The sequence below is a fragment of the Ursus americanus genome, chromosome 30, assembly GCF_024610735.1.
Source record: "Ursus americanus isolate L20-20 chromosome 30, mUrsAme1.1.p, whole genome shotgun sequence".
NCBI classification, from domain to species: Eukaryota; Metazoa; Chordata; class Mammalia; order Carnivora; family Ursidae; genus Ursus; species Ursus americanus.
In genome coordinates, this window is record NC_142156.1 from 15,811,981 (window position 1) to 15,838,941 (window position 26,961).

Consider the following 26,961-nt stretch of genomic DNA (forward strand, 5'->3'; position numbering starts at 1 on the left):
CCAATGGAAGGTGGAGTCAATGGATTGAGCCAATGGGAAGCAACAGCGGGACATCAGAGTGCCTTGTACTTAACATGACAAAGAGGACTTTGCAGGTGTGATTAAATCAAGGATCTTGAGATGGGGAGATTATCCTGGATTATCTGGGTGGGCCCATTATAATCATCTGGCTCATTATAAGTGAAATAGGGAGTCAGGAATGTCAGCATTAGACGTGACCAGCTGTTCGTGGCTTTGAAGACGGAGGAAGGGGCCAGGAGGCAAAGAACGTGGGAAGCCTCTAGAAGGTAGAAAAGGCAAGGAAATGAATTCTTCTCTACAGTCTCCAGAAGGAAAGCACCCCTCCTAAAACCTCAACTATACTCCAGTGAAACCCATTTCAGATTTCTGACCTCGAGAACCATAAGATAGTAAGTTTGTATTGTTGTTTTTTAAGATTTTATTTTTAAGTACTCTCTGCACCCAACGTGGGGCTCAAACTCACAACCCTGAGATCAAGTGTTGCATGCTCTACCAACTGAACCAGCCAGGCGCCCCAAGTTTGTGCTGTTTTGAGCCATTATGTTTGTATTACGTTGTTAATGCAGCAATAGGGGAGCCAGCGAAGAGCAAGACAAAGTCCCTGTCCTCTCGGAGCTGACATCCTAGTGGAGAAGACAACCAACCAACAAATAGAGCAGGAGAATTTGAGGTAGCGACGTGTGCTGTGACGAACACAAGCGAGGGTGACATAACAGAGAGTGCGTTGGGAGGTCTCCACTTTGCTTAGGGTGGTTCAGAAGGGTATTTTGGGAAGATGACATTTGAACTGAAATATAAACGACGAGAAGTGAGCCATGTGAAGATCTGGAGGGAGAGCATTTCAGGATCAGCATGTGAAAATGTCCCGCAGAGCTTCTCAGCCAGGGGAGGTACTAACCCCCTCCAGGGGAATTTGATAATGCCTGGGGTGTTTGTGGTTGCCATAGTGACTACAGGCACCATAGACATTTACCAGGTCGGGATCAGGGATGCAAAATACTCTGAAATACGGAGGAGGAGGGGCACCTGGCTGGCTCAGTCAGTTAAGGGGCTGCCTTCAGCTCAGGTCATGAACCCAGGGTCCTGGGATTGAGCCCCGCATCTGGCTGCCTGCTCGACGCCCTAGAGGGAATCTGCTTTTCCCTCTCCCCCTGTTTGTGTGCGCGCACTCTCTCTCACTTGGTCACTCTCTCTCAAATAAATAAAATCTTAATAAATAAATAAATACACACATACATAAAATAAGATATGGAGGAGAGTTCCATGCAGGGAAGTTCTGTCCACTGCAGAAGCCCAGTAAGGAATTGGGATTTGATTCTGAGCATGACAGGAAGCCACTGGAGAGCAAAGGGCTGTTGGAATCCGATGTGCGTGTTTAACAGACCCCTTCGTGGGGAGAAAGGCAATAGTGGAGCATGGTTGGAAATGGAGAGGCCACTTAAGATCTTTCCAGGTTCCAAGAACACTGCTGTCCTATCTCCTTGACCTTCACAAGGACCTGTGGCGAGAGAAGGGTGGCGGTAGTAGAGATAGGGAGAAGCAACGGGGTATAGATTTTGGAAGGACAAAACTGGCTGGTGGGTTGGACAAGCCGAGGGTGGAATGTGAGTCACAAAGAGTGAAGGGCAGTCTCATGTTTCTGGCCTCAGCAACTGGGTGGTGGCGATGCCACTCTCTGCACCCATCTTGAACGATGGAGCATCAGCCGCGCAGGCGCCATGCCCTGGGTATACGGCAGTGAGCCAAAGAGACGGGGGAGGGGACCTTACCTTACAGGTAAAAAATAATCTGTCCAAACCTTCCAGTAGTGGCTGACCCATAACCGTCCCTTAGTGAAGGAGGGGTAGTGTGGGCATTTCCTTCTACCCCTCTAGTTTTGAGCCAGGCCTTGCCCACAGCTGTTTTATTTTCCATCTCGTATTCAGCCTGTGTGTGTCTCCTGCCACTAAAGGGGCCCTCAAGTCTTTAAGCCATGGATGAAGACAGACACCTGTTTTGTAGTCCCCCCAGCACTTCGCCTGATGCCTGACTCACTGTACTTATCAATAAGCGGTTGAATACATGCTCGCACGTATACTGTCTGGCCTTCTCACTCTGAAGGAAAATGAAGCCATTCTCAACCCAGCTGCCGGGATAACGAAGACGGGTCTCATGTGATGGCCAATGTAGAGATCCAGCATCCCCGGGGGTGCTGAGAACACATTCCCCGGGCTGGTCTCCTCCTTCCCCCTGAGAATTATAATCACAGCCAGGCCAAAACCACAACTCCCAGCGCAGACAGGTGTATCCCACACACACCTACACAGAGGAGTATTTTCCAGAAACGGATCCTGGTGACTCGGTAATTCCAGCCACCTCAGTCAGTTGTAGAGAATTAAATATCTCTATTCCCCCCAGAGGTGGGGAAAAAATAAAATAAATTAAATTAGAAAAACATATCTCTATTCCTAAACTCAAAACAAGACAGATCCAGAACTCAATACAAAAAAATGTCAAGAGACATGAAGAGTTCGCAGAAAGGCATAAAAGTGCTCAGCCTCACTTTTGTGAGAAATGCAAACGGAATTACATCGAGCTGTGATTTTTTTACCCATCAGACAGACAAGGTGCAGGTTTGACAACATGCCAAGCGGATGAGGTGTAGGAAACAGGCTGCGAGATAAGTAGGTTCAGCCTCGCTGGGGGAAATTCAGCATTAACTATCCTAGTAAGAAGCGTAAGACCCCTGGAACCAGCACTTTTGTGGTGGGACATGTGTTCAAAGTTGCCCACGGTCCTCGGGGTATGATGGGAAACTCTCTACGGAAGAAAGACTTGGAGAGATTTTTCCCTCTGTGCTCTACTGAACTTCTTACTTTTTGTTCTAAGTGAATGTATTACTGATTCAAAAAATATGCAAAATTCCAAAATTCAGAAGAGCCTTAAGCCTCAGGAGGGGAACCCTTTAAAAACAAAGCCATGTTGGTGAAAGGGTGCAGAGTTTCGGTTGGGATGATGATTGGTTCCGAGATGGACGGTGGTCACGGTCGTACAACAGTGTGAATGCACTTGAGGCCACAGCACTGTCCACTTAGAAATGGTTAAAATGGTTGATTTTATGTTTTGTGTGTTTTACTGCAATAGAAATAGCTTGAAAACAAAACAAGCGCACAAGACTCAATCATGAGGCCACATTCAAGTGCCATCATTTGGAAGACTGCCAAAACTCAGGGGCTTAGACCACCTGAATGCTCTATGAATAGTCCTGCTTGAATATGTTATCTTTTTTTTTTTAAGATTTATTTATTTCCTAGAGAGAGAGAGAGCACAAGCGGGAGGGGCAGAGGGAGAGGGAGAATCTCAAGCAGACTCTGCACTAAGTGTGGAGCTGGAGACAGGGCTGGATCTCACGATCCTGAGAACACGACCTAAGCCGAAACCAAGAGTCAGATGCTCAACCAACCACACCAGCCCAGGCGCCCCATAATGTTATCATTCTTAAAAAAAGGAACTTTATTATTTGTAAAGCTAAATTACAATTTTTACTTTTTTTTTTTAAATTTATTTAAGGAATCTCTACACCCAACACAGGGCTCGAACTCACGACCCGAAGATCAAGAGTCACATGCTCCTCGGACTGAGCCAGCCAGGCGCCCCAACTAAATTGCGACTTAACTTTGCTTTGTGAGTTTCTATGAAAACGCAAGGCAGGAAAAAAAAATCCTTTGCCCCTACAACATGAATTTGATTTTTCCCTTAAAAACTGTGATCATGGTGATGATTACATTCAGGATGAAATGGCTCATTCCAAAGCATAAAGTACACTCTAAATTACACTAGGACGTCCTACCAAAACTGGCCTAGATGACCCAAAAGAGTGAACTTAGACTACATCAAGAACTGAACAGTTAAAAATGCAGTGGATAGATACAGAGAGAATGGAAACACTAAAATATGTAAATATGTACTCCATTTTGTTGCAAAAATGTCTCCCAAAAGTGCTAGAAAGGCCATCCATATGGATCACAATAAAGAGAATTATTCTCCTTTGTTCAGTGATGGAAATGCAGAGCTGAACAGAGAAAACAGCTATTGCCTTGCACGTTCATTTTTAGAAAGACACACACACACACACACACACACACACACACACACAGAGGTTCCCACTGGTCAGGAAGAAGCTCAAGCGACCCCCACCACTGAATCCTAACCCCAATTCACTCCTCTATGTCACTGTCACTTGACATTAACACCCTGAATACCGTCTACTCCAGTCCAGTTAGAACTACCTGCCTCCCCGGCCACACCCAGCGCCTCGAAAGCAGGAACTGTTTTGTTCCTCCATTCCTCAGTGCCTAGCCCCTTGGGGGGATGGATTTCACCTTTACTGAATGGAAGAGCATCTGAACCACAAATCCCTGCCGGTCCGGTATAACTACACAGTCTTATCAGGTAGAGAGGACTTCAGGTCCGAGGAGCACATGCAATCTCTCAGTCCACATGCTGCCAGCAGGTTTTACAGGGCAGTTTATCACTTTCTCACAACCTTTAGTGTAGGAGCAATATTTTGTATTATGATGTCACTTTGGGATTTAAATCGTCTGACCTCAAATGACATGAGTGTCAGCTCACTGGTAACTGCTGCTATTGATAAAACAGCAAATCTCTATTTCGGACTCATTATCATTTTGCAAATTCAGTTATTTGGAAGCTTGGCTGGTTCCTGCGGGGGGCGGGGGGGAACGGCACCTGCAGTGAAACCATTCGCTCGAGGTCCTCACAGTCCCTTTGTGTGGCCTCTCACAGGGCCAAACGAATGGCTGGAGGCAGAGCAGACGTGTAATGGGATCCAACGAGAAGGTACTTTCTTCAGAAGCTTTTCACTGACAAGACGACCGAGTCGAATAAACCCTCAGTTCTCTGTCCACAACTGATTTGTTATGGGAATTCCTGCTTTGTCTCTAATCTGCACATTTTCTTGGGGGGTTTTCTTGTGAGTAGGAACTGTAGAACTAGAAGGTTCTTTCATGACGCGTGCAAGACAAGATACTGCCACTGCCTTCTCCTTCATGTGCAGCCCAGGATCCCAGGATGACGGGGAATGAGGGTCTCCAGGCCGACGGCACACCCAGCACCTCCTCTGGAACCCCAGAGCGTAACCACCACGGCAGCACGGAGCCTTCGTCTGCGGGACGTTACGCTCCCCCGGAGAGACCCCGGCACCCCTCCTCATCCTCCTCATCGTCTGGAAGTGGTTGTCCAATCTCTGTCTTTCCCGCTGTGTCCCAGCAGCCGGCATCTTCAAGTGCGGCCTATATCCTGGTTGGAATTTCTGCCTTCTGACTCGTGCGAGGCCTAGCTCCCACTGGAACGTCACCACTGGGAGGGCGGCCACCGTGTCTGTCTCAGTCACTGCCTGGCCCGAGTCTTGCATAGGGGCGGCGTCTGGCATTGCCCAGGAGCTCCCTATTTTGTGAATGGCTAGAGGACTGGTCTCGCCAACAAAACCAGCTGAATCCGACTGACAGGCGTTAGGTAACTCGGTTGAGAACGAGAGGACAAGAGTATTTCACAGTGTAAGTGAGTAATACAAATCTCTCCTTAGATTCACAAGAGAGAACTGAGAATTATCTGTTTTGTTACTTACAAAATGATTTCTTCCTGCCAATGTTAATGCGGTGCTGTCAGAAGCAGCAAATGGCCTTGTTTGCTTGTGGCCTAAATCTACTCTAAAGGGACGAGCTGGTGTCCTAGGGCACAAAATTTACTCCTACGAGCCTCCTCTGTCATCTGCACCCCATACCCCAACCTGGCACCATTTACATTCAGTTTGTATGTTTCCTGATCATTTCCTGTATGTTTTACAGACATACTTTCTATTTGCTACTTACTCATAAGTTCTTGCAAATAGAATCCCCTGCCTGTCTTCCGAAGCTATTCCCAGAGTGGGCGCTCAATAAATGCTTGAGGAACTGACTCATGTATTCTGTGTTCCGAGCTACCTTCTAGATAAGAGCTGCTAAATGTCAGCATTTGGCCTGTACAAGAGGTTGAGCGACCTATAATCCCGCTGTTTCCTGGGCATTTCCAGTGAAGTAAATGACCAATACCATAATATAAGAAAACGGTTTTATTCCTAATTTTTAGTTCCCATACAGTTTACAAATACACGCTTACTCTGATAATACGGCTCTGCAGCTAGCACACCCATAAATACAGGTGGGGAGACAATTAACATCCACTAATGTTTCTCTACATAAACTATTCTTTTCATGTCATTTTTTAAAAACAATTGCAAACAGACTACGTAATACGTGGGCAAAAAGGCAATTAAGTGAATCTCTTGAAACACTAAGTGTATAATAAACAGTGCATATTATCAACATTTACATGATTCACACCAAAATGATGACATCCTAAAACGTATTCCTTTTAAAGGATAGATTTATCAATAAAATATTACATATCTTTTAATACTCTGGTACAATACTTCATATACTGCAGGAAAATTAAATGTAGGTCTAGTCATCAGCTTAATAAAGGATCCTTTTCCATTAGCTTTTATTAATAAAAGAATCACAATTATGTCATAAATAAACAGGCAAATTATTAATTACATGATTTGAGGTTTAGGATGAAAACTTGTAGAAATTAGTTTGATATACAGTAAAGTTATACGACACACTAAAACCAACTGTTTAATATTTTTGCCTTGTGTGAACTGCCCATAGTGAAATAAAGAACAAACTTCTCAATGATGGAAGATACAACAAACTGTATTTTGGAACTTATTTTTCAAGAGGAAGAGGGAGAAAGGTGTCAACAACATTAAGGGCTAATACAGATCCTAATAAAGGCATCTTGAAATTGGGGAGGCCATGTGCTTGCTATATAAAACTTTATTCCCCCGACAACATACAGCAAACAGAAACTGCACTGTGTGTCCTTATGTCTATAGTCTAAGTTCCCCTTATGGATTAATAAGCTACAACAAAACACTTTACAATTGCATACCTGTCCACATTCCCCCCAACTAGAAATAACCCGGGATGTTATATTAGTTCTTCAGATCCCCAGTAAAATAACCCCTAAAAAAAATCTTGAGAATCTCCCTGGCTGTTCCAAAGCAACTAGGCTCCACAAAGAATGTACAAACACCAAGAAAGTCGTACGGCAATGTTCTCACCCGCATTTAGCCGCAGCTGAAAAGTCACTGATTCAATGGCAGAGAGGACCATGATTTTCAGGAGGGTCACACATTGGAGGAGAGGTGTCTTTTTATTTTTTATTTTTTTTAAAAAAAGCTCTTAAGACTCTGAAATTTGGCTTTTAAAAAAACCCCAATACCATGTGTCTGATAATTTCTTCACCCCAAATATAAAACACTATGCTTATCATTTTAAGATACTCAACCAGCTACGAGATATTGTGCAAATTCAATGTCTACCAGCAACCCAGGAGCAGACCGCATCCCTGCATCTATCACACCTACTTGCCGGGTAACCCGATTCAACCTACTCAAGTTCGGACCGCACTGGCCCCGCGCCCCCTGACCTCCTCACAAACCACCTCTTTGGAACTTCCGTCTGCACTGCTTTTTAACACTTGCACCTCCAGCTCCCCGCATCTTCACGGCCTCTCTTCCCGATGCCATCTCGTGGAGGGTCATCTCAGCTGAGAACCTGCAATCCCCCTTTCACCAGACTCATGACAGAGCTCAGCCACCCAGGGACTACCACAGTCTTGTCCTGGCAGAAGTTGACATAACAGGATAGTTTGCTGACTTTGTGGAGGGAAATCGAAATGAAATCAATGTCCTGGAACAAACAAAGCTAGCTGAAATCAGGCGTTTCTGTTCCACGCACAGAACTTGATCCTAAGCTACGGGCGGGGACGTGAATGCCGCAGATGTATTTGTACAATCAAACCCTTGCATGCTGGTGAAAGACTTTGCCCCCGAAGTCCAGAGGCTCACCTGTACCACAAAGTCAAGGCAAACGAGAACAATTCAACGTGACAACGCAATAAAAAGAACAGGATTCAAGATCCTTGTTGCAAATACTGAACTGGAATCTCTTTCTTTCCAGGCTTGACAAGAAGACAGCAGTCACTGACATTCCCCTTAGAAGGTAATTACCTCTGGGCCACACCTGTGTTCTAAAGCCATTCTAGGTTCAGTGGAGGGGGGAAGGGGGGAAAGGGGGGTCAATGTGCATTTTGTCTATGAAAATGGCAGCGGAGGCAGTCCCCAACCTACCTCAAGGTTTCACGGGAGGTAAAGAGCTCAGAACGGAAGGACTACCCGGGCTGGATCGGGAGCCAAAGCAAGAAGAATCCGAGTACGGAGACCGTAACCTGACGGCAAAGCCGCCATGGCATTTTATTATCTTTACAAAGTCAACCAATGATACTTTCGTTGAAACATACTCACTGCAGGATGATTCAACACACAGGGCAAAGAGGATGTCTTTGGAGAAGGCACTTCAGGTAGAACGGTAGCAAATCTTACTGCTTGGTTAAAATAAAAATGAGCTACTGTTACTTTAGTCCAGTGAGCGCCCCATTAGGACCGCCCCCTTCTTGGCTGCAGCCTGACTGAAAACAACGGATGGGGGGGAAGCACCGCCTTCACAGCCCCTGGCGGGAGCCACGTGAGACAGTGGTTCTGCTTTCAGATGCTCTGCCCCCTCAACACATCCATCCCTATGAGATCAGTTCCCCCAAGTGATGGTTCAGAAAATATGCTCAGAGCCAGCAGAAGTGGTTCAGGAATCTTCTAGAAGGCCCTCTATTGTTCAGTTTGACTTCCAGCTTACACCAGCTATCATACGCAGCTTCCACTTCCCAACACCAGCAGCTTCTACTTTCGCTAACGATTGCTGTCTTCCCGTGGCACTGGTTCTATTACTCTGGGGTCCCCTGTGAATCATACCTCCCATTTCATGCCCTTGTGCCACTCCCCCTTCCTGAATCTGGGCTTGGCCTGTGATGCTTTAATCAATAGAGGGCAGTAGAAGTTCTGGGTTTAAGTGTTAAGAAGGCCTGGCCATTACTGCTTGATACCCTTGGGAGCTCTGAGCTGCCATGTAAGCGGTCCAGCTTCCCTGCTGGTGGGGCCACCTGGAGCCATCGCACAGAGAAGGAAAGGCTTGGGGACCTGCTGAGAGAAGCCCAGCCACCCCAGGGTCTTTGGGCAACCAGCTGACCACACGGCCAACACCAGCGAGAGGACAGCAACTGAGCTCAGCTGAGCCCAGCCCAGATTGAAGAACAGGGAGGAGGCAAACAAAAGAAGTACTGTTTCAGCCACTGTGTTTTGGGGTGGTTTGTCACCAACAATTGATAACCATGACACTGGTTGGTTATCCACAGATGCACTTCTTTTTTCTAAATACAAGACAATGACTCATATGAAAAGAAAATATGACAAACATTTTCCCACCACATCCTTCTCAGCCAACAGGCTGAATGGTAACTGGTCATCCGCTAAGAAGAAAACACACCTTTTCTCCCAAGTTTCCATGATTCTTTTTTCCCATGATTTTTTAATGGCAATGCAAAGGGAGACAGTCGACTTCTGACAGTCTGGGGCCACTGACTTAATTATCATTTAGCCAAAAAAAGAGGCCATCGGATGAATTACCCACTACTGGATAAGCGATGATAAATGAAACTGTTCTCACTCCCATGGGATGTTGTCACCTTTTCCAAAATGTTTTTCCTCTTATAAGTGCCCTGTCATCCCTCACAAAGAGAAAAATAATTGAATTTTTAAGGTTATAAAAAGAAAAGAAAATGCCAATAAGTAGAATTTGAATCACCATCATCTGTAAAATACAGAGCAGAATTAACTGCTTCCTCAATTTAAAATAAAATTCTATAAAATATAACACTGTCTACACTGTAGAGATGATTTCTTCTTATCTGAGGAAATGGGTAATTGGTAATCAGGTATTGTTGAGTTAGACTACAGTGGTCTTTAAATGGTTTCGAATTTTGCTTAACCAAAGGTAGTCAACCACAACACAGGCCTTCCAAATTCAAAGTCGTTCTTCGCATATACTTTCTTGCATCTGTTCTTGATCTTTTTAGGGAGAGGGTAAAGGTCCACATCTGGGGAAGAAATAAGTTAGAATAAGTCTAGAAATAAGTTCGAGCACACATCTAAAAGTTTCTCAAGGCATTAAACCATTTTCAAGTAGACTGAAAGCTTTTAAATATACTACCCATTGACATGGGAATTTCCACGTGCAACATTGAGACTGAGTTTCCAACATACATCACAACCTGGGTCACTGTCTACAAAGGTGACTGACAGGACAGAGACGTACAAGAGAGAGGAGTTCCCAGCGACAGAGCTGGAAGGCACGTAGAGGTTATCAGGGTGCAGGCCTGGGGAGGCCGGAGCCCTGGGTCACACAGCCAGTCAGGGCCAAGGGGGACGAGAACGTGGACATCCTCACACCGACCCTCCAGAGCAGTGTCCCCCTGCTTCCCAGGTCCCCACGGATCATCTCCCAGCACAGCTTGGGTTAACCGACTCTGAGACAAATGGAAGGAAGAGTAACACCTGCTCTTCTTCGCCCGTATCAACCATCTCTCCATAATCAGTGCCAGCTCTGCCCCTCACAGAATGAATTCTGTATTTGGTTTCAATCCTTAATGAACTTGAAAATGAGTCCAGCTCAGAAAAAAGGAATTTAGGAAGAGCAAAAAGAGGCTGGCTTGTAAAACTTCGTTATGGTGCCCCTCGCTAGAATGCTCACAAATTATCTGCCTGCTTAAAAATGCCACAAATGATAGAAACGACCGGTGAGCGGTTCCATTTAAATACCTATGTCCGTGCGGAAGTCTTGGTGGGTGTTCTCATCTGAAACTTTTCTGCTGCTGCATCAGACCCACGTTTTCATAGACTCTAGCATTATCTTCTCTCATTCTGAAAAGAGAAGTACAGAAAACATGGATAAAAACGCCAACCATGCTGTCCAAGCTCACACGGTGTTTATAAAGCACCTACTCCATTCTGTGGGGACCCAGTATGGTGCAGACACAGGCCCCAGGAGCTAAGGTTCTAGGACGGCTGTAAGACATTAACATACAGCAATATCAGGCTAAAAGTGGAAGAAGAGCCTTGAGTCCCTGGGCTCTCTGGGGTTCGAGGAAAGCGAGCCGTTTTTCTGGCAGGCAGCAAAGGCCTATACGATGAGGCCTTTGAGTAAGACCTTCAAAGCAGGGTGAGATGTGAGCACGTAGAAAGGACAGGTGTTCATTTCAAGCAGAGGGATCCTAATGGGCAAGAGGTCCAAGGAAGGAAAGCGCAGGAGCAGTGAGGCCCACAGACCCATGCAGCCCCGGATCCAGCTACATGCAGGGGAACAGTAAGGGTGAAGCTCAGAGGTGGTGTTGGGCCTGGGATGGAGGGAGTGCCTCTGAGAGGCCAGACTCCATTCTGCTGAGCAGGGAGTGGAGATAAGAGCAGTCTGGGGGGGGGGGGGGGGACAGGGGACCCAGCAGCCATTGATGCCAACCTGAGAGGGACAAGAAGGGGTTTGGGGTCTGGCGTATCCTGGGTTACACCCTGTAAGGAACACGATGGGAGCGGAGAGCAGAGAAGCTGTCGCACAGGGAGGTCACTGGCAATAAGGGAGTCATCAGAGTGCACGTGCTGTGCCGATATTCGGGGAAAGGTCTCTGGCCAGCACTCGGAGCCCTGATGAGTTGGTGCCAAGGCAGATGAGTGTAGATAGCAATTTAAAATGTCAACTTTGCCCATCAGTCCCCCGGGAAGGGAAAAAGCAGGCAGAAGGGAGAGGCAACTTGGTGGAGAGAATCCTTTTGCTGTATAATTTCATTTCAATGTTAACTAGAAGCCAAATGTAAACACAAGCCCCATATTTGCTATCTAAAACGTGTATACAGAGTATTAAAGTCAGCAGGGGTTTAAAAATCCACATCAGAAGCAAATAGAGATAAGACTCTTGGGGGAAAATAAAAAGTAAATGTTATACCACAGCCTACCTCAGAATATACAGAAAAACAATAATTTACGACTGCTGTTCACATAATCGATTTAACATGTTTTCCTAACACATGTTTTAGCTTAAACAAGGGGTTGGCAAAGTTTTTCGGAAAGGATCAGAAGGTAAATAATTTAGTCTCTGCAGGCCATACTCAGTCTCTGGCGTTTTTTGGTTTTTTAAAAATTATAACGTCTTAAAAACCATTCATGAGCTGTATAAAAACAGGGCATGGCCAGAATTTGGCCTGGGGGCTGTAGTTTGCAGACTCTTGGTTTAAAGGCCCCAAAGTAGATTTCTGTTGTCTGTTGACTGGAAGATTAGCAGATCATGACGGTGTCGAGACATTAATGGTCAACTTACTTACTTTCACTTAGCAAAGAGTCTGAAGACAACCAAAGGGGTGTTACCTACCTTTGTTGTCTATCATTAACAACAGAAGTTATCCCTACCCCATAAAAAGGGAAATTAGATCCTTCTTAGAGAACCATCACTTGATATACTGATAACCTCACATAATCATAGCTAGTGTACCCATCAGCCTTTGGTTTAGGTAAATTAAAATTTAGTTTAGAAAGCCATTGACACACTCGCTAATCAGCTGGGCAACAATAAAGACAGGCGTGTGCTGCAAAGACCTGCTGTTTTTTAAGCTTTTCTATAGGATTGTGTTCAGGTAGAAAGAATTTCCTTTATTACTACTTACTCTGCACAAGATGGTGTTGGGGTACAAGGCGGGAGGGGACTCTGATCTCCACTTGTCTGGTCCGTTAGAGAATACTTAATATTTGTATATTCATGCCCTTTCCTCTTGCTTTTCTGAAAGGTGAAGATCGCATATATGAGGAATTGGACTTTTTTAAAGAGAAAAAGAAGCAAAGAAGGCATTTTACCAATGAGACGGGCAGACAGGCAGACAGAAAGGCTGGACCCTGAATAATGATATGTTGATCAAGTGTTAGGGAATTCACCTCAATGTAAATAACACCATACAAGTGAAAAGTACTTTTGAACCACACAATTCAAAAGCACAGAGTCATGCATTAACAACTTACTATATTAAACCAAATGTATCTATTTCTGAGCTAAGAGAATTCTCAACTTTCTTTGACACATTAACAACTAATCATTTCGTAGTTCACTTGCAACACATTTAATGATACTCAGATAAACAGTGGGGAAAAGATTTCCAGAAATAAACTCACTCCAAGTAAAAATGGCCCATAGGTACAGAAGACGGTAGTGCTTAGAACAGAAACAGGAACGCACTTTATTGTATCTTCCCTGCCTCGCACCTCCAGCCCACAAAAGACCCTAGCACCTTTAAAACTTCATTTTTGGCTCTAATGACACTCTTGGGGGAAAAAAATTGGCAAAGAAAACCAGTATAACGTAATCTCATCACAGATGCAGAGAACTAGACTTGGTAGGCGTCCCAGTTAGATGATTTATCACTCTTCACTCCGAAGTTCACCTAAAACAACGAATTCTGAAAATCAAACCCAGCAATCATAATTACATAATGTTGCTTTCATTCTAGGATTATTCAAGAAAACCAGCAAATATTAGAAAGGGTATCCACATCAAATACCGACGTACAAGAGTGACTTCCATTCACTGCTGGTGAGAAGGTAAATTGGTGCACTATTAGTCAGAACTCGCAGTACTAACCAGTGAGTGTCTAGTAATAGTAAATCTATATTCTACAACCGTGAACATGTGCCTCTTGAGAAACTCATACACAGAAGCTGAACAGAGCTATCAAAGGATGTCCAGTGACCTGTTATTCTTAATAATGTCTACACCAAGAGAATGAATCAACACAATGTATTCATATCATGAAATAATACGCAACTGTGAAGAGGAACAACAAAAAGAGAGATTGTGTGTGTGTGTATCAAAACAGGTTTCATAATCAATGTTATGTGGAAAAACACAAATTTCAGAACAATAAAACAGTATGCTACCATCTGGCTGAACATTCTAAACACAGAAAACAATGTTACGTATTGTGCGTAGATTACTGGTATTTGTATTTTAAAATATAAAAAGAGACTGCAAGCAGGGGTACCTGGGTGGCTCAGTCGGTTGAGCGTCTGACTTCGGCTCATGATCTCAGGTCCTGGGATTGAGCCCTGCGTCAGGCTGCCCGTTCAGCATGGAGTCTGCTTGTCCCTCTCCCTCTGCCCCTCCCCCTGCTTGTGCTCTTGTCTCTGTCTCAAATAAATGAATAAAATCTTAAAAAAAAAAAAAAAAGACTGCAAGCCTCGCAATTGTCCTGAGGTTCCAAGGGTAGAAATGAGGGGTGCATTTGGGGCTGATAGCTGTACTGGTCACATCTAATTGCTGTTATAAATGGAAAAAGAGGGGCGCCTGGCTGGCTCACTCAGAAGCGTGTGTGACTCTTGATCTTGGGTTCGTGAACTGGAGCCCCACGTGGGGTATAGAGATCACTTTAGTAATAAATAAATAAATAGGAAAAAAATTTGGACAAAACGTGACAAAACAAAATGTTCGATTATCGGTATAGTGCTATTATTTTAAATGTTTTTCAAAATGAAACACAGAACAAATTAAAATCCACATGTGAAGCTTCTTCTTCCTCTCCTTACTCAAAACTTACCCCAAAACAGCAGCAAATAAAAAGTGGAAAATCTCACCTCACACACAAGAGTTACGATGACTCCAACCCATAAACGCTAAAGCATCTCCGTGACCACATGTGAACGTGGGACCAAAATAAAAAAGAAGCTGGACAGCCTCAGAGATTCACGGTCTGACTCTCCACAGAGAAAGCTTGGCGCGAACAGGCAGCTGGCTGCTTGCCGCCCGCTTGCTCGTGCTGTCTGCAGCCGTGCGGAAAAGGGAACAACCTGAAGGACAACTGGGTGACAAGATGCAAAGTGCCCGGGCGCCTGGCCGACCCCGTGGAGCCGAGTTGCCCACTGCCTTCCCAAACGGCCTGCCAGCTCGGATCTTTACGTGAGAAGAGAAAGGAGCTGCTAGCTTGTTGAAGCCGCTGTGACTGACTCTGTTGAAGCGGCACGACCGGTCTGTTAACCGACCAAGCGGCCGTCACGGAACTCAGAGTCTGGGGAGGACGCTGCAGAAAAGAAATCCAAGGAGCAAATGTTTTGTTTGCTCTACACGTAGTTTCATGTTTCGAACAACTGTTTTTAAAAATCGAAGGGCCTGGGGCGCCTGGGTGGCACAGTGGTTGAGCGTCTGCCTTCGGCTCAGGGCGTGATCCCGGCGTTCTGGGATCGAGCCCCACATCAGGCTCCTCCGCTATGAGCCTGCTTCTTCCTCTCCCACTCCCCCTGCTTGTGTTCCCTCTCTCGCTGGCTGTCTCTCTCTCTGTCGAATAAATAAATAAAATCTTTTAAAAAAAATTTTTTTTAATAATAAAAATCAAAAGGCCTTGAAAAGGAGCCACGGAATTTTAGCACCGAAACACTGACTTCCACAAGAAACAATTTTTTAAAAGATAGGATTTAAAATGAAATATTAAGTGGAAGACCTGGCAGAGAACATCACTTATTTTAAAACTTATTCTGGACAGCTGGGCATCCGACTCTTGGTCTCAGTCGGGTCTTGATCTCAGGGTTGTGAGTTCAAGCCCTGTGCTGGGATCCACACTGGTGTGGAGCCTTATTAAAATAACTTAAAAAAAAAAAAAAACTTATTCTAGAGTTTGTGAAAAATCCTCTTTTTTTTTTAAATAGAAATTTGAAATATACAATCAATAAGCTAAAGCATAAGCTTGCTTTCTACTCAACATTTTTTAGAATTGCGGTAAAAGAAAAGCAACAGTTAACACGAGTATACTCTGCAATACTGTCCAGTAAATGCTATCGTTGTGCTGCCGACCTCTACAACTTTTTCACCTTGTATGACTGAAACTCTACACCCATGGGACAGCAACCCCCATTTCTCCCTCCCTACTAAATACTTTCTTGAAAAAAATCAGTATTTCTACATAAAGTTATTACAAAAGAATTTTCTAATGGGGCATATTTAATACAAATGGGACAGGAATTATTTCAATGAATTAAGTCGCTCAAGGAAAAGCATAAAAATGTTGGAGCTTCTTGGCTTATTTACAAAGAACGAGAAATAAAACCGATCCACAAATCAGATGAGTTTATTTCTCAGTACTGTGACAGCCCAGGCTGTCCGTATAGAACAAGAAAAATCTCAGGGGATAAGGGTTGTTTTGACTTTGGAGGGTGGAGGGAGATCTGTTACAGAGCCCTAAAAAATGGTCTGAAATTGATCTCTCCTTCACCTGAATTCAAGGACACAGCAGAGTTACCAAACCTTGTGTAATATTTATAATAAATCTTATGGCCTTGCCAGCTGACACACAGCCAAGGTTGAGAGGAGGTCCAACCACAAGTCTCAAAAATCGTCTGGCATTAAATATCTTGCCACGTGAAATAACTGCAGTCCATTCTTAAACTTTAAATTACAAAAAAAGCCTGTGGTGCCTGGCTGGCTCAGTCAGTAGAGCGTGTGACTCTTGATCTCAGGGTTGTGAGTTCGAGCCCCATGTTCGGCAGAGAGATTACTTTAAAAAAAAATTAAGGCTACAAAATAAGCCATATATTAATTAAAAAAAAAAAACAAAACCCAAAAGCCAAGAGCAGGAAGAAAGGGTCAAATGAAAATGCTCTTGGGGCATCTGGGTGGCTCAGTCGGTCAAGTGTTCAACTCATGATTTTGGCTCAGGTCATGATCTCAGGATAGTGAGATCGAGCCCAATGTCAGGTTCCATGCAGGGCAAGGAGTCTGCTTAAGATTCTCTCTCCCTCTCCCTCTGCTCTTCCCCTTCCCTGCTTGCGTGCGCATGCTCTCTATTCCTCTCAAAAAAAAAAAAGAAGAAAAAAAAACGGGACAAATAGAGAGAAGAGACAAAGCTTCCTTACAAAGGAATTCTAAATAAGTTATGTAGAAAGTATCCATTCCAGAAGATGGACCTTAATTTCTCCCTTTCCTTTGGGTATGGTCTGCACTAAATGACTCGCTTCCAAAGTACAGAGTAAGGACAAGGAAAAAGTCATTGCTACAGTGAGAGAAACCTAGCAGACACTACCTAAGCCGAGTAATGAAGGTTAATATCCCCAGGCCATGTTGTTATCGGGAGCCCCGTGAGCAACGAGAAGGGCACCTCGAAACCCACCTTATTGGTACTCTGCCCCAAAATTCATTACTCCAGTCAAATCACAAGAAAACAGCCAAACCCACACTGAGCAGCTTTCCACAAGATACCTGACTAGCACTCCAGAAGTGTCACGGTCATGAGAGACAAAGACTAAGAAACTAGTACAGACCGGAGGGGACACTAAACTCAATGTGGGGTCCTGGACGGGATCCTAGGACAAAAAAAGAACGTTCGTGGGAAAACTGGTAAAATCCAAATAAATTGTAGAGCTTAGTTACCAGCAATTTATCGGGGTTAATTATTCAGTTTTGATAAAGGTACCATGGTTATACAAGATGTTAACGATACGGAAACTGAATTATGCACACATAGGAACTCTGTAGTATCTCTGCAACTTTTCTAGAAGTCTAAATATTATTCCAAAATAAAAAGTTTAACAAAACTATGGGAGGGAGAAGGAGAGTTTTATAAATATATATGTACATATATATATACACATATACACGTATCATATAATATATAAACCCATATAAATATGAGGCTGTATATCAAGAGCTCAACTAGAGCAGTAATTAATTAGCTAATTAGCAACACAAATGATGCTATACCCTACAAACGAGCACAGCCAGATCTTGGCTTCAAAATCCACTCTATTAAGAGAATCAGGGCTCCTGTGAAAAATAGCTGGGAAAGTACAGGATGAGCCTTCATATTCTGGTGTCATAAAGTGTAAGGAAGTAAGATGGCACGCCTGCGTGGCCCAGTTGGTTACGCATCTGCCTCCAGCTCAGGTCGTGATCCTGGGGTCCTGGGATTGAGCCCCGCATATGACTCCCCGTTCAGCAGGGAGTCTGCTCCTCCCTCTCCCTCCTACCCTCCACCCTGCTCTTGCTCTCACTCACTCTTTCTCTCTCAAATAAATAAATTAAAAATATTAAAAAAAAAAAAAGCAAGGAAGTAAGAAACTAAACAAATGAACATGGTGGGAGAAAGAAAAGCAAACCAAGAAACAGACTCTTAACTACAGAGAACACATTGATGGTTACCAGAGAGGAGGGGGTGGGGGACTGGATGAACTAGGTGAGGGGCTTAAGGAGGGCACTTGTGAGGAGCACCAGGTGTTCTACACAGGTGTCGAATCAGTAAATTCTGCACCTGAAACCAATATTACACTGCATGTTAACTGGAATTTACATAAAAACCTCATTTTAAAAGAAGTATAAGGAAGTACTCAAAAGTGGAAACTATCAAAAGGACACAAGAACCAATTTGAACAGGTGCCCACTAGCCAAATTTGGGACAATTTAAGCAACAAAATAAATACTAGTAATGGATTATCACCCATTCTGACGTGAATGAATGAATGAACGAATGAATGAGAAGGGAAAGCTCTTTCTTGGAGAAGACTCCCAACTAATAAATGGAAAGGGAATTATGGAAGTAGGAAATCACCACGAGGCAGGTATCGCAGGAGTAATTTTTCCAGGCAAGAACCGTGAACACATGCAAAATCAGTAGGCAAAAAGTATGATGGAAAGTAGGTTATTTATATCGTCTCAAACATCTTCCTCTAAGATATTAATTAAAAGGGGGAAACTATCACTGTACAGCGGGGTAATGTGGCAGAAAACACCTCCATCCAGTGATCAAAGAGAACACCGCCAGCCGTGAAACGCATCAATAGAGGTGCTCCTGATGGGCGGTACTGGGACGCAACATCGCTTCTGTGACAGTCGTGTCAAAAATGCACGACCTGAATCTAATCAAGGGAGCACATCACACAAATCCAAATTGAGGGGCGTTCTACCCAATAACTGGCCTGAACTCTTCAAAAATGGCAAGGTGGAGGAAGATGAAGACTGAGAAACTGTCCCAGATGAAAGTAAAGATACGTGACAACCAAATGCACCAGGGGACGCTGGACCACAGAGACACAGGAGGAGGACAAACTGGCGACATTTGAATAGGGTCTGCAGATTAGAAAATAGTGCATGGGGCGCCTGGGTGGCACAGCGGTTAAGCATCTGCCTTCGGCTCAGGGCGTGATCCCGGCGTTATGGGATCGAGCCCCACATCAGGCTCCTCCACTAAGAGCCTGCTTCTTCCTCTCCCACTCCCCCTGCTTGTGTTCCCTCTCTCGCTGGCTGTCTCTATCTCTGTCGAATAAATAAAAATAAAATCTTAAAAAAAAAAAGAAAGAAAGAAAAAGAAAATAGTGCTGTATCGATGCTAATTCCCTGGTTCTGATCATTTCACAATGGTTAGGTAAAAGAACGTCTTTATTTCTAGGACATACACATCAGAGTATTAAGAGGCAAGGGCGCACAAATGCTGGCAACTTACGAACATTTGTTTTTAAAGTACATATTGTATATATATAGAGAGAAACTACAAATGAATGATGAAGTGTGTTAAAATGTTAACAGGGTGAAGGGAATTCCGCACACTGTTTTTGCAAAGTAAAAAAAAATGTAATACTTTAAGTGGAAGTAGTTAACAAAGAAATCTACTTTCAAGTAAATGGCAGAGTGTGGGAAGAATCCTTTATAAAAACTTGAGAATTTTCTCAAAGTCGCCTCACTTGCACCTTCCCCTGGACGCCCACCTGTTTCTGCTTCGCCTCCTCCTGGCACCGGCGCCACTTCCTGCTTCCCTCCCCGGGCTCACCACCCCTGACGCACTGTCTTTTTTCATTTACCCTCTTTCACAGATTCCTTCAGTCCCGAAGGTCCTTAACTCTTCAGGATTGTGGAAATGATGGTACTTAAAAGAAATACCAATGATCCTAAATGAGTTTCATTCTTTTGCTTAATTTAAAACCCAGGCAGCTTCACTGTCTTAAGGCTACCACTTAAGCTTTCTACCAGATGAAGGCTCTGAGACCAAATAGTAGTAAAGGTGCTCAGGACGGGGATGGCGCAAACCGGCCCCCATTCGCTATTGGCTGAGCGAACGAATGCAGCAGCACTCTTGGGATGGGATCCTCAGGGACATCCGGTGTCTACATTCTAGAATACTGAAGCTATTAAGGAACATGTTCTGCTTCTGTCTACCTCCTCCTGGCCCCCAAGAAAAGCAGTGATAAGGATATTTTTAAAGGAGTTCCTAAATTCAAATTTTTCAACTCGAGCTTTACAAGTTGAGATTTAGGGTCAGAGAGACTATACGTAGTAAAGAGAAGATCTGAAGCGCTATCGAGGCTGGGAGGGGAAAGCCCTGATGTCACCAAAACAAGGACAAATACCAAAGCTTCTGAATGAAATAAAGAGAGCTTTTTCCCCAGCTTTTCTAAACAAGATCACATTATATGCTTCGAGATATTCCCGAATTTGTACCAACTGTGTTTATACCGTGTTTATAAATACTCTTTGTATTTATTAGGAGGGCCTTCTCTCGAGGCAACTTTATGCTTTAACAATTCCTGGCCCAAATTCAGTATGACTGGAAGACAAATAGAGAATAGCCTATAATGGGGCGCCTGGGGGGCTCTGTCGGTGAAGCGTCTACCTTCGGCTCAGGTCATGATCTCAGGGTCCTGGGATCAAGCCCCACATCTGGCTCCCTGGTCAGCAGGGAGTCTGCTTGTCCCTCTGCCCCTTCCCCTGCTTGTGCTCGCTCACTCTCTCAAATAAATAAAATCTTAAGAGAAAGAAAGAAAGAAAGAAAGAAAGAAAGAAAGAAAGAAAGAAAGAAAGAAAGAAAGAAAGAAAGAAAGGGGAAAATAGCCTATAGTAACCATCTAAATATTTCACAACACTTACCACAACACCAAGTCAGATTGAAAGCACTAAAGGTCGAAATCGGAACTTTGTTGATTGTTGACCTTACATATCTATACTGTTGCTGAAGATGTTTTTGTACAATGAAACAATCTAGTATTTGGGGTTTTTTTTAAGATTTTATTTATTTATTTGTTAGAGAGAGAGCAGGGAGAGGAGCAGAGGGAGAGTGACAAGTAGACTCTGCACTGAGCGTGGAGCCCAATGCCGGGCTCCATCTCACAAGCCTGAGACCATGACCTGAGCCAAAACCAACAGTCAGGTGCTTAACTGACTGAGCCACCCAGGCACCCCGCTAGTGTTTTTATGTGAACTGAGAACCTACTAAGCTAACTAACATGTGTCTTACTTTGGCTAACCAAGCTTTGATAACATGGCCGCTATTCTGCTCAGCAAGAAGTCTCTCAATTTGCCAGCAGGTACCACTCTGAGAAGCCAGGTTCTCTGGAAGACAATACACAGGGTAAAGCAGGCAGGTATCAGTGCTGCTCAGACACTCCCCTGTCTGCAGCAGAGCAGCGTGGCTGAGCGGGGGGAGGCAGGGGAGATGCCCAGATCCCCAAAGGAGCAGTCTCCTCATTTCCCTCCTCTCAGCGTATTCCTAATTAACTCAGCTTTGTGTCTGTTATGAATAGCTTCAAATGGAAAGGCTCCAACTCCACGTTCTTCTTCATTATGCATGGCTTATTAAAATTGAAATTTCACTGTTTCCAACTCAACCAAGTTGATGGTTCAAACTGCTGTGTGCTATGAAGAGTGAAGCATTCATTTAAGAGATGGGATCCGGATAAAAACGGCCCGGATCTAAACCGGAACGGGCTAGAAACTTCGAGGCTTTCAGTTCCAAACTTGCCGTGTGAAAGTCCTGGGGTTCTATCGGGGAAAATCCTACCTTTCCACCACGCAGTTCCCCAAGCTGCCAGGCCAGGACGATAGCAGCTACCTCCCTAAGCTGCCCCCTACTGAAATATCAGGGCTGTGAAGAGAAGCCCTTCCTGGTTGGGAATGAGATTCCCATTTCCAAACAATGACAGGTGTCTCTCAGAGGCCCACCTGCTCAAAAGGAGAGTATATCTGACTGAGCTGCCTAGAAAAGAAAACGACAATCTACACGCCAGGCCCTCCAGGATTCGCACCTGCTCTTCTTCAATCCTGCGCTGTAGTGTTTCAATGTAATGCTGGACGGCCATATAGATGAATCGGTACTGTGCTTCTGTCTGGACCATCCCTGACCTCTGAGACCGCACCATCTGAATGGTTTTGGGAACATCGATGTCGCAGTCGACGCCTGCAAAGCAAGCACCGCGAAGCATTAGGAGAAACCGCAGGGCCAGGATGAAGTGGTTTAATGCATAACTTTTAGCATACTCAGATAAAGCAAATTTAGTCTTTAATGTTCTAACTGAACATGTTCCAAAGGCTACATTGGCCTTCTGACCAATAGAAATGATTCCAGAAGAGAATCACTTACCGGAGAAAGTGCTGGAGGTCGGGACCCCTCACTTTCCAATAGCGCCACCCCATAACAGCAAGGATGAGGTGGGGGGGCAGAGACCACCACTGCACATTCAACAAAAGACCACGGCGGTGGGACCCACAGCTCCTAAGCTTCATTTTATGCCAAAGCTCAAAATGAATCACTTTTGTTCTCTCGCAAACATACTGAAAGTCAAAGTCTTCAGCTCAGATTTTGTGAAAATGTTTTAACATTCAAATTCTCTCCCTCGGGCTATTTTCACTAGCACTTTCCTACCATAAACTAAAAACAGGAACTATCGCTTCTTGCCCTCCAGATGACCTACCTTTCTCTCTGATGATGTCAATAAGGATATCAATCACAATGAACGTCCCTGTCCGGCCGATTCCAGCACTGTGGGCAGAAGGACAAAGAGCAAATGACAATGGAGTTCACGGGGGTTTCAGACTCAAAACCAAGCTATTAATATTAACAGAAACAATGTCTGCTCTTGGGAGTATTTCTAAGGTTGTCTATTTGTATTTGAGACTAGATGAGCTAAGAGCACAGGGCTTTGGACTTGTCCAACCTATACTTGGAGCCCAGCCTCTCCACTACAATGTGGCTGAGGCAAGTCCCCTACCTCTCTGACCCTCAGTTTCCTCGTCTGTGAAATGGGGATAATGGTACACACTTCACAAGGTGGTGGCGTGGATCGAATGTTAGTACTGGATGGAAAGCACTAAGCTCAGAGGCTGGGATGGAGCAAGCACTGAATAAACAGGAGCTTTTAAAAAACTGAATCAAGTTTCACACACAGCTACCTGCCCGACGTATGGATGAGCTTTGGGAAACTAAACTTTCCCCCACTAACCATGAAACCCACAGTTGGGTGCCCACAGGCTGTAAACCGTGGTGAGGCCACGGGCGGGGCGGCTTCCAGAGGCCTGGGTGGGGAGGGGTCCAAATCTTTTGAAGCAAACAAGTGTCTTATCAGGGGGGAAAACGCATCTTATTTCTGTGGCAGAAGAGAATAGGATCACAATCAAAGCAATGACTTCTAAATCACCCTATTTTTTAAAAAAGCAAAAAACATAAGCAGACGTTAGCAGACTACGTAAGGGCTCCCTGAGAATAAGGATTAAGTTCACCAGCCTCTGCCCGGCCACCTGGCAGTCCCATAGGACCCATGAGAAAAATACTCTGCGGTCAAAGTGTCCCTTCGTGCGGTTTATGCACGCCTCAAACAGAGATGAAAATTTTCTCACAGTTCAAGAGCTGGGGTGAGTAGGTAAAAGCAAGCCTAGTGGCATTAAGAGATGGGCCAGGCCGCAGCCTGGAGAGGGGGCAGTGGCCAGTCACCTGCAGTGAACTACCACGGGCCCTGCGTCCATAATGCTCTCTTGCTTATGGTGGACCTCCTCCAGGAAGTCCAGCACGCCCCCAGGGTCACTGGGCACTCCATGGTCCGGCCAGGTCCGAAAGTGGTACTGCCACACGGTTCTCTCTGTATTCCCCTGGAGTAGAGCCAAGAAAAACCAGAAAAGAATTAAATAAATCAAGGGGTTGAGGAATCACCCAGTTCTGATCTTCCCCAGACCTGACGTGAGCCAATGGAGCAGGCCGGCACCGAATCTCCTCACGCTCCATTTAAAGGTCAGACGAGTTTCCCAATCACGTCTCCTTTGGGGTCTGGCTGAGCAATCCTGAAGGCAACTCTGCCTCTGTCCTAAGAACCAAAATGTCCAGTACAGCAGTTAGTTCCTCAGGAAGCTACAACCTGAATCACCGTTCTGAATTCTCGGTGGCAGGCAACGGCCCCATTCCTCCGCGTCCCCGTGCAGCCCAACTCCGGGGGCGACGGAAGCTCTGGGACCTGGGGCTCTCCTTCCAGCAGTTGAGAAAGCAGCTACCCCCTCAAGACGCGTTCCTCTTTGTCTTTTTACACTCAGCCCTCCTCCCCTCTCGCAAAACCCCCACTTTCATAACATCATAGTACTGTAACCTTCTGTTTAGTGCAAAGTAGCTAAGAAGACGAGCTTTGGGATCGGAACGCTGGGTTAGGCCCGAATCCCAGCATTCATCATCACGGTGCTCTTCAGACATCTCCAAGCCTCAATGTCCTCATTTGCAAATAGGAATAATAATCTCTCTCACGATCCTACCGAGAGGGATGAAACAAGGACAATTAAACACACAGCCACCACTTGGCAGCAGTAAGAGACTCAGCCACCAGTGCTCTTCTGAGGAGAAGGATCATGAACGAAGGTCAAGACTACGGAAGACCAAAAGCACCATGTTCTGGGTCCGCCCAGATGAGGTCGCCGTAGCAACACTGCCCCTTGCCCCATCTTCGTCCTCCGTACAGGAAGCAAACCCAAGCTACTGATGTTTTTAAAAGAGATTTAGAAAAGAAAGAAAAACGAAGCCAGTATCTGCCACCAGTGATCTTCAGGACACCCAAGGAATCTGCACCACAATTAAGATCTTTTCTTGAATTACGCGCGTTGAATTTACTGATGTCACGGTAAAAATTTTTCTTGATGTCACCAGTGAGCTAAAACTCAGGGGCTACCCAGGAAGGACAGTCAGGGAAGGTGACCCAGCTGCCCAGCACATCCCTGCTCCCCCTCCTTGGTAAATCTCTGTCCCGAGAGATCGCTGACCCAACTCCTCCCTGCTAGGAAACTTAAATGAGATCATGTCATAGCACTTTGGAAAAAATGTAATGTGTCATATATAAAAAGCAGATAACATATGACCAGCAATTCTGGAGAGGTGATCTGTCCTGTGTCGGCCCCTGAATCCATGGGTATAAAACACAAACCCAAATGCCAACATTCCCTGTACCTGCGCTCAAATATCCGTGTTAGCAAGGAGATGGATGGTTTATCACTACAACGAAGGAAAACCACCACCTGCTACTCAGAAACACCCAAGAACAAGAAGATATGGTGGCTGAGCCTAAAACTGAACAAACCTATGTGACATCTCTGGCCAGTGTCCTCTAAATCTCTTCCATTTCTGCTTGACAGCTATGTTTTTCCAGCTTCTCTCTCAGTCTGTGAAGCAAAGCAAACCTCCCCCTACCCCACCATCAGCAGAACCACATCCCCGCTAACATCAGGAGTTCCAGCACCCCAGCCTGGACCACAATCGCCCAGGCTTTCAGCTCGCTTCGGTCTCATGACCACCTCATGGAGCTCAGCAGACCACTGAGCCCTCTTCCACTCTACCCCGCCTCCTCCTGATCCTACTGTCCCCTTGTCAGGCTTGGATTCTACGTACTACTTTTTTTTTTTTTTTTTAAGTAGGCTCCACGCCCGGCACGGACCCCAAACACGGGGCTTGAACTCACGACCGTGAGATTGAGACCTGAGCTGAGATCAAGAGTCGGACGCTCAACCGACCGAGCCTCCCAGGTGCCCCTCGTGTACTTTTCTGACAATCGCCCTCTACCCTCTCTCCATCCACTGCACCCCTGGGCAAAGCCCCAGGCCTGGACAAAACCAACCACCTACCTTCTCTGTTTTATACCCAAGGAACAGTGTCCTTGGAGGAAAATCACAGCAGGGGATTGGTGTTGCTATACGTTCATGTTCATCACATCAACCGGGCATTCGGCGCTGCCTGAAAACTCACTGGATTCCTCATCGTCTCTCCACATTACTACTGATACTTTTCCCACTTCCCAAGGATAATTCGTCTCTGATTCCCTCCGAATGCCAGCTGATGGTCTTGCCTCATAGAGAACATCGAGACATTGCATGTCGGCTCCTCTATCTGCATCTGTGGTCACCTCCTCCTCCTTCCGTCCTGCTGCCATCCTTCCACGATGCTCTGGAACCCACCTCCCCTCCTCGGCCATCCTTCATCCCTGCCTCCTGGGCCTCTTCGCTTTGACGTCTCGAAGGCATCTCACACTTCACCTGTCTAGGATGTTGATCCCCTTCCCTCCCTCCTGAAACCCAGTGCCACCAACCCCGCGCTCAAGCTACAAAGCTGGCGGTCATCCTTAGCGCCGCCCTTGCCCCTCGCCCCCCACCCACCCTGTCACCAAACCCCTTCGCATCTACTCCTCGGTTACCTCCAGGCGGTCCTCTTCTGTCCGCCCTGCCGCACTGCACCCCCTTTCACCCGGACGATGCAAGCCCTGCCTTCCTGCCAGCTTCTCGCCACAGTGCCACGGTCCTCTCACACTGCGTTTGGTTCCCCTCCTCCTCCAACAGCCCAACCATCCCCACACCCTGCAGGTACCATCTCAAGGCATGTGTCACGGCTGCCATTCCTCTTCCATTTATTCTGGCACTTTGGATAATACTCATTTCCAAAGGTGGGAATACGGAAATAAACAAAAACAAAAACAAAAAACAAGTGCCGACGTCCCTGGGATCTGACCTGGAGAGGAGGCTGCTGGACCCAGACCACCCAGCGGCCTCCAACAGGCCTGCTGGCCACTCGGGTCACCCGGGCCGGACCACCCCTCGCCCCCGGGCTGTCAGACACCTTCCTGGCAGGCGGCTCTGGGTGTGCGTCCGCTTGGCA

General features: G+C 45.5%; 1 protein-coding gene across 2 annotated transcripts in view; it reads right to left on the reverse strand.

Annotated features, from left to right (window-relative positions):
* Positions 1-6,115: 6,115 nt before the first annotated feature.
* Positions 6,116-26,961, reverse strand: part of PTPN11 (protein tyrosine phosphatase non-receptor type 11) — a 79,059-nt gene continuing 58,213 nt past the window's right edge. Inside the window, exons 11-16 of one of the 2 annotated variants that reach the window (XM_045776480.2) lie at positions 23,779-23,933; positions 22,763-22,830; positions 22,097-22,248; positions 12,724-12,836; positions 10,835-10,936; positions 6,116-10,113 (exon numbers count right to left, since the gene is read on the reverse strand). In XM_045776480.2, the coding sequence (XP_045632436.1) occupies positions 10,867-10,936; positions 12,724-12,836; positions 22,097-22,248; positions 22,763-22,830; positions 23,779-23,933 (558 nt within the window). In that variant the 3' untranslated portion in view covers positions 6,116-10,113; positions 10,835-10,866. Of the gene's footprint in view, positions 10,114-10,834; positions 10,937-12,723; positions 12,837-22,096; positions 22,249-22,762; positions 22,831-23,778; positions 23,945-26,961 lie in introns of both variants that reach the window. The other variant, XM_087857337.1, reaches the window with a different exon arrangement.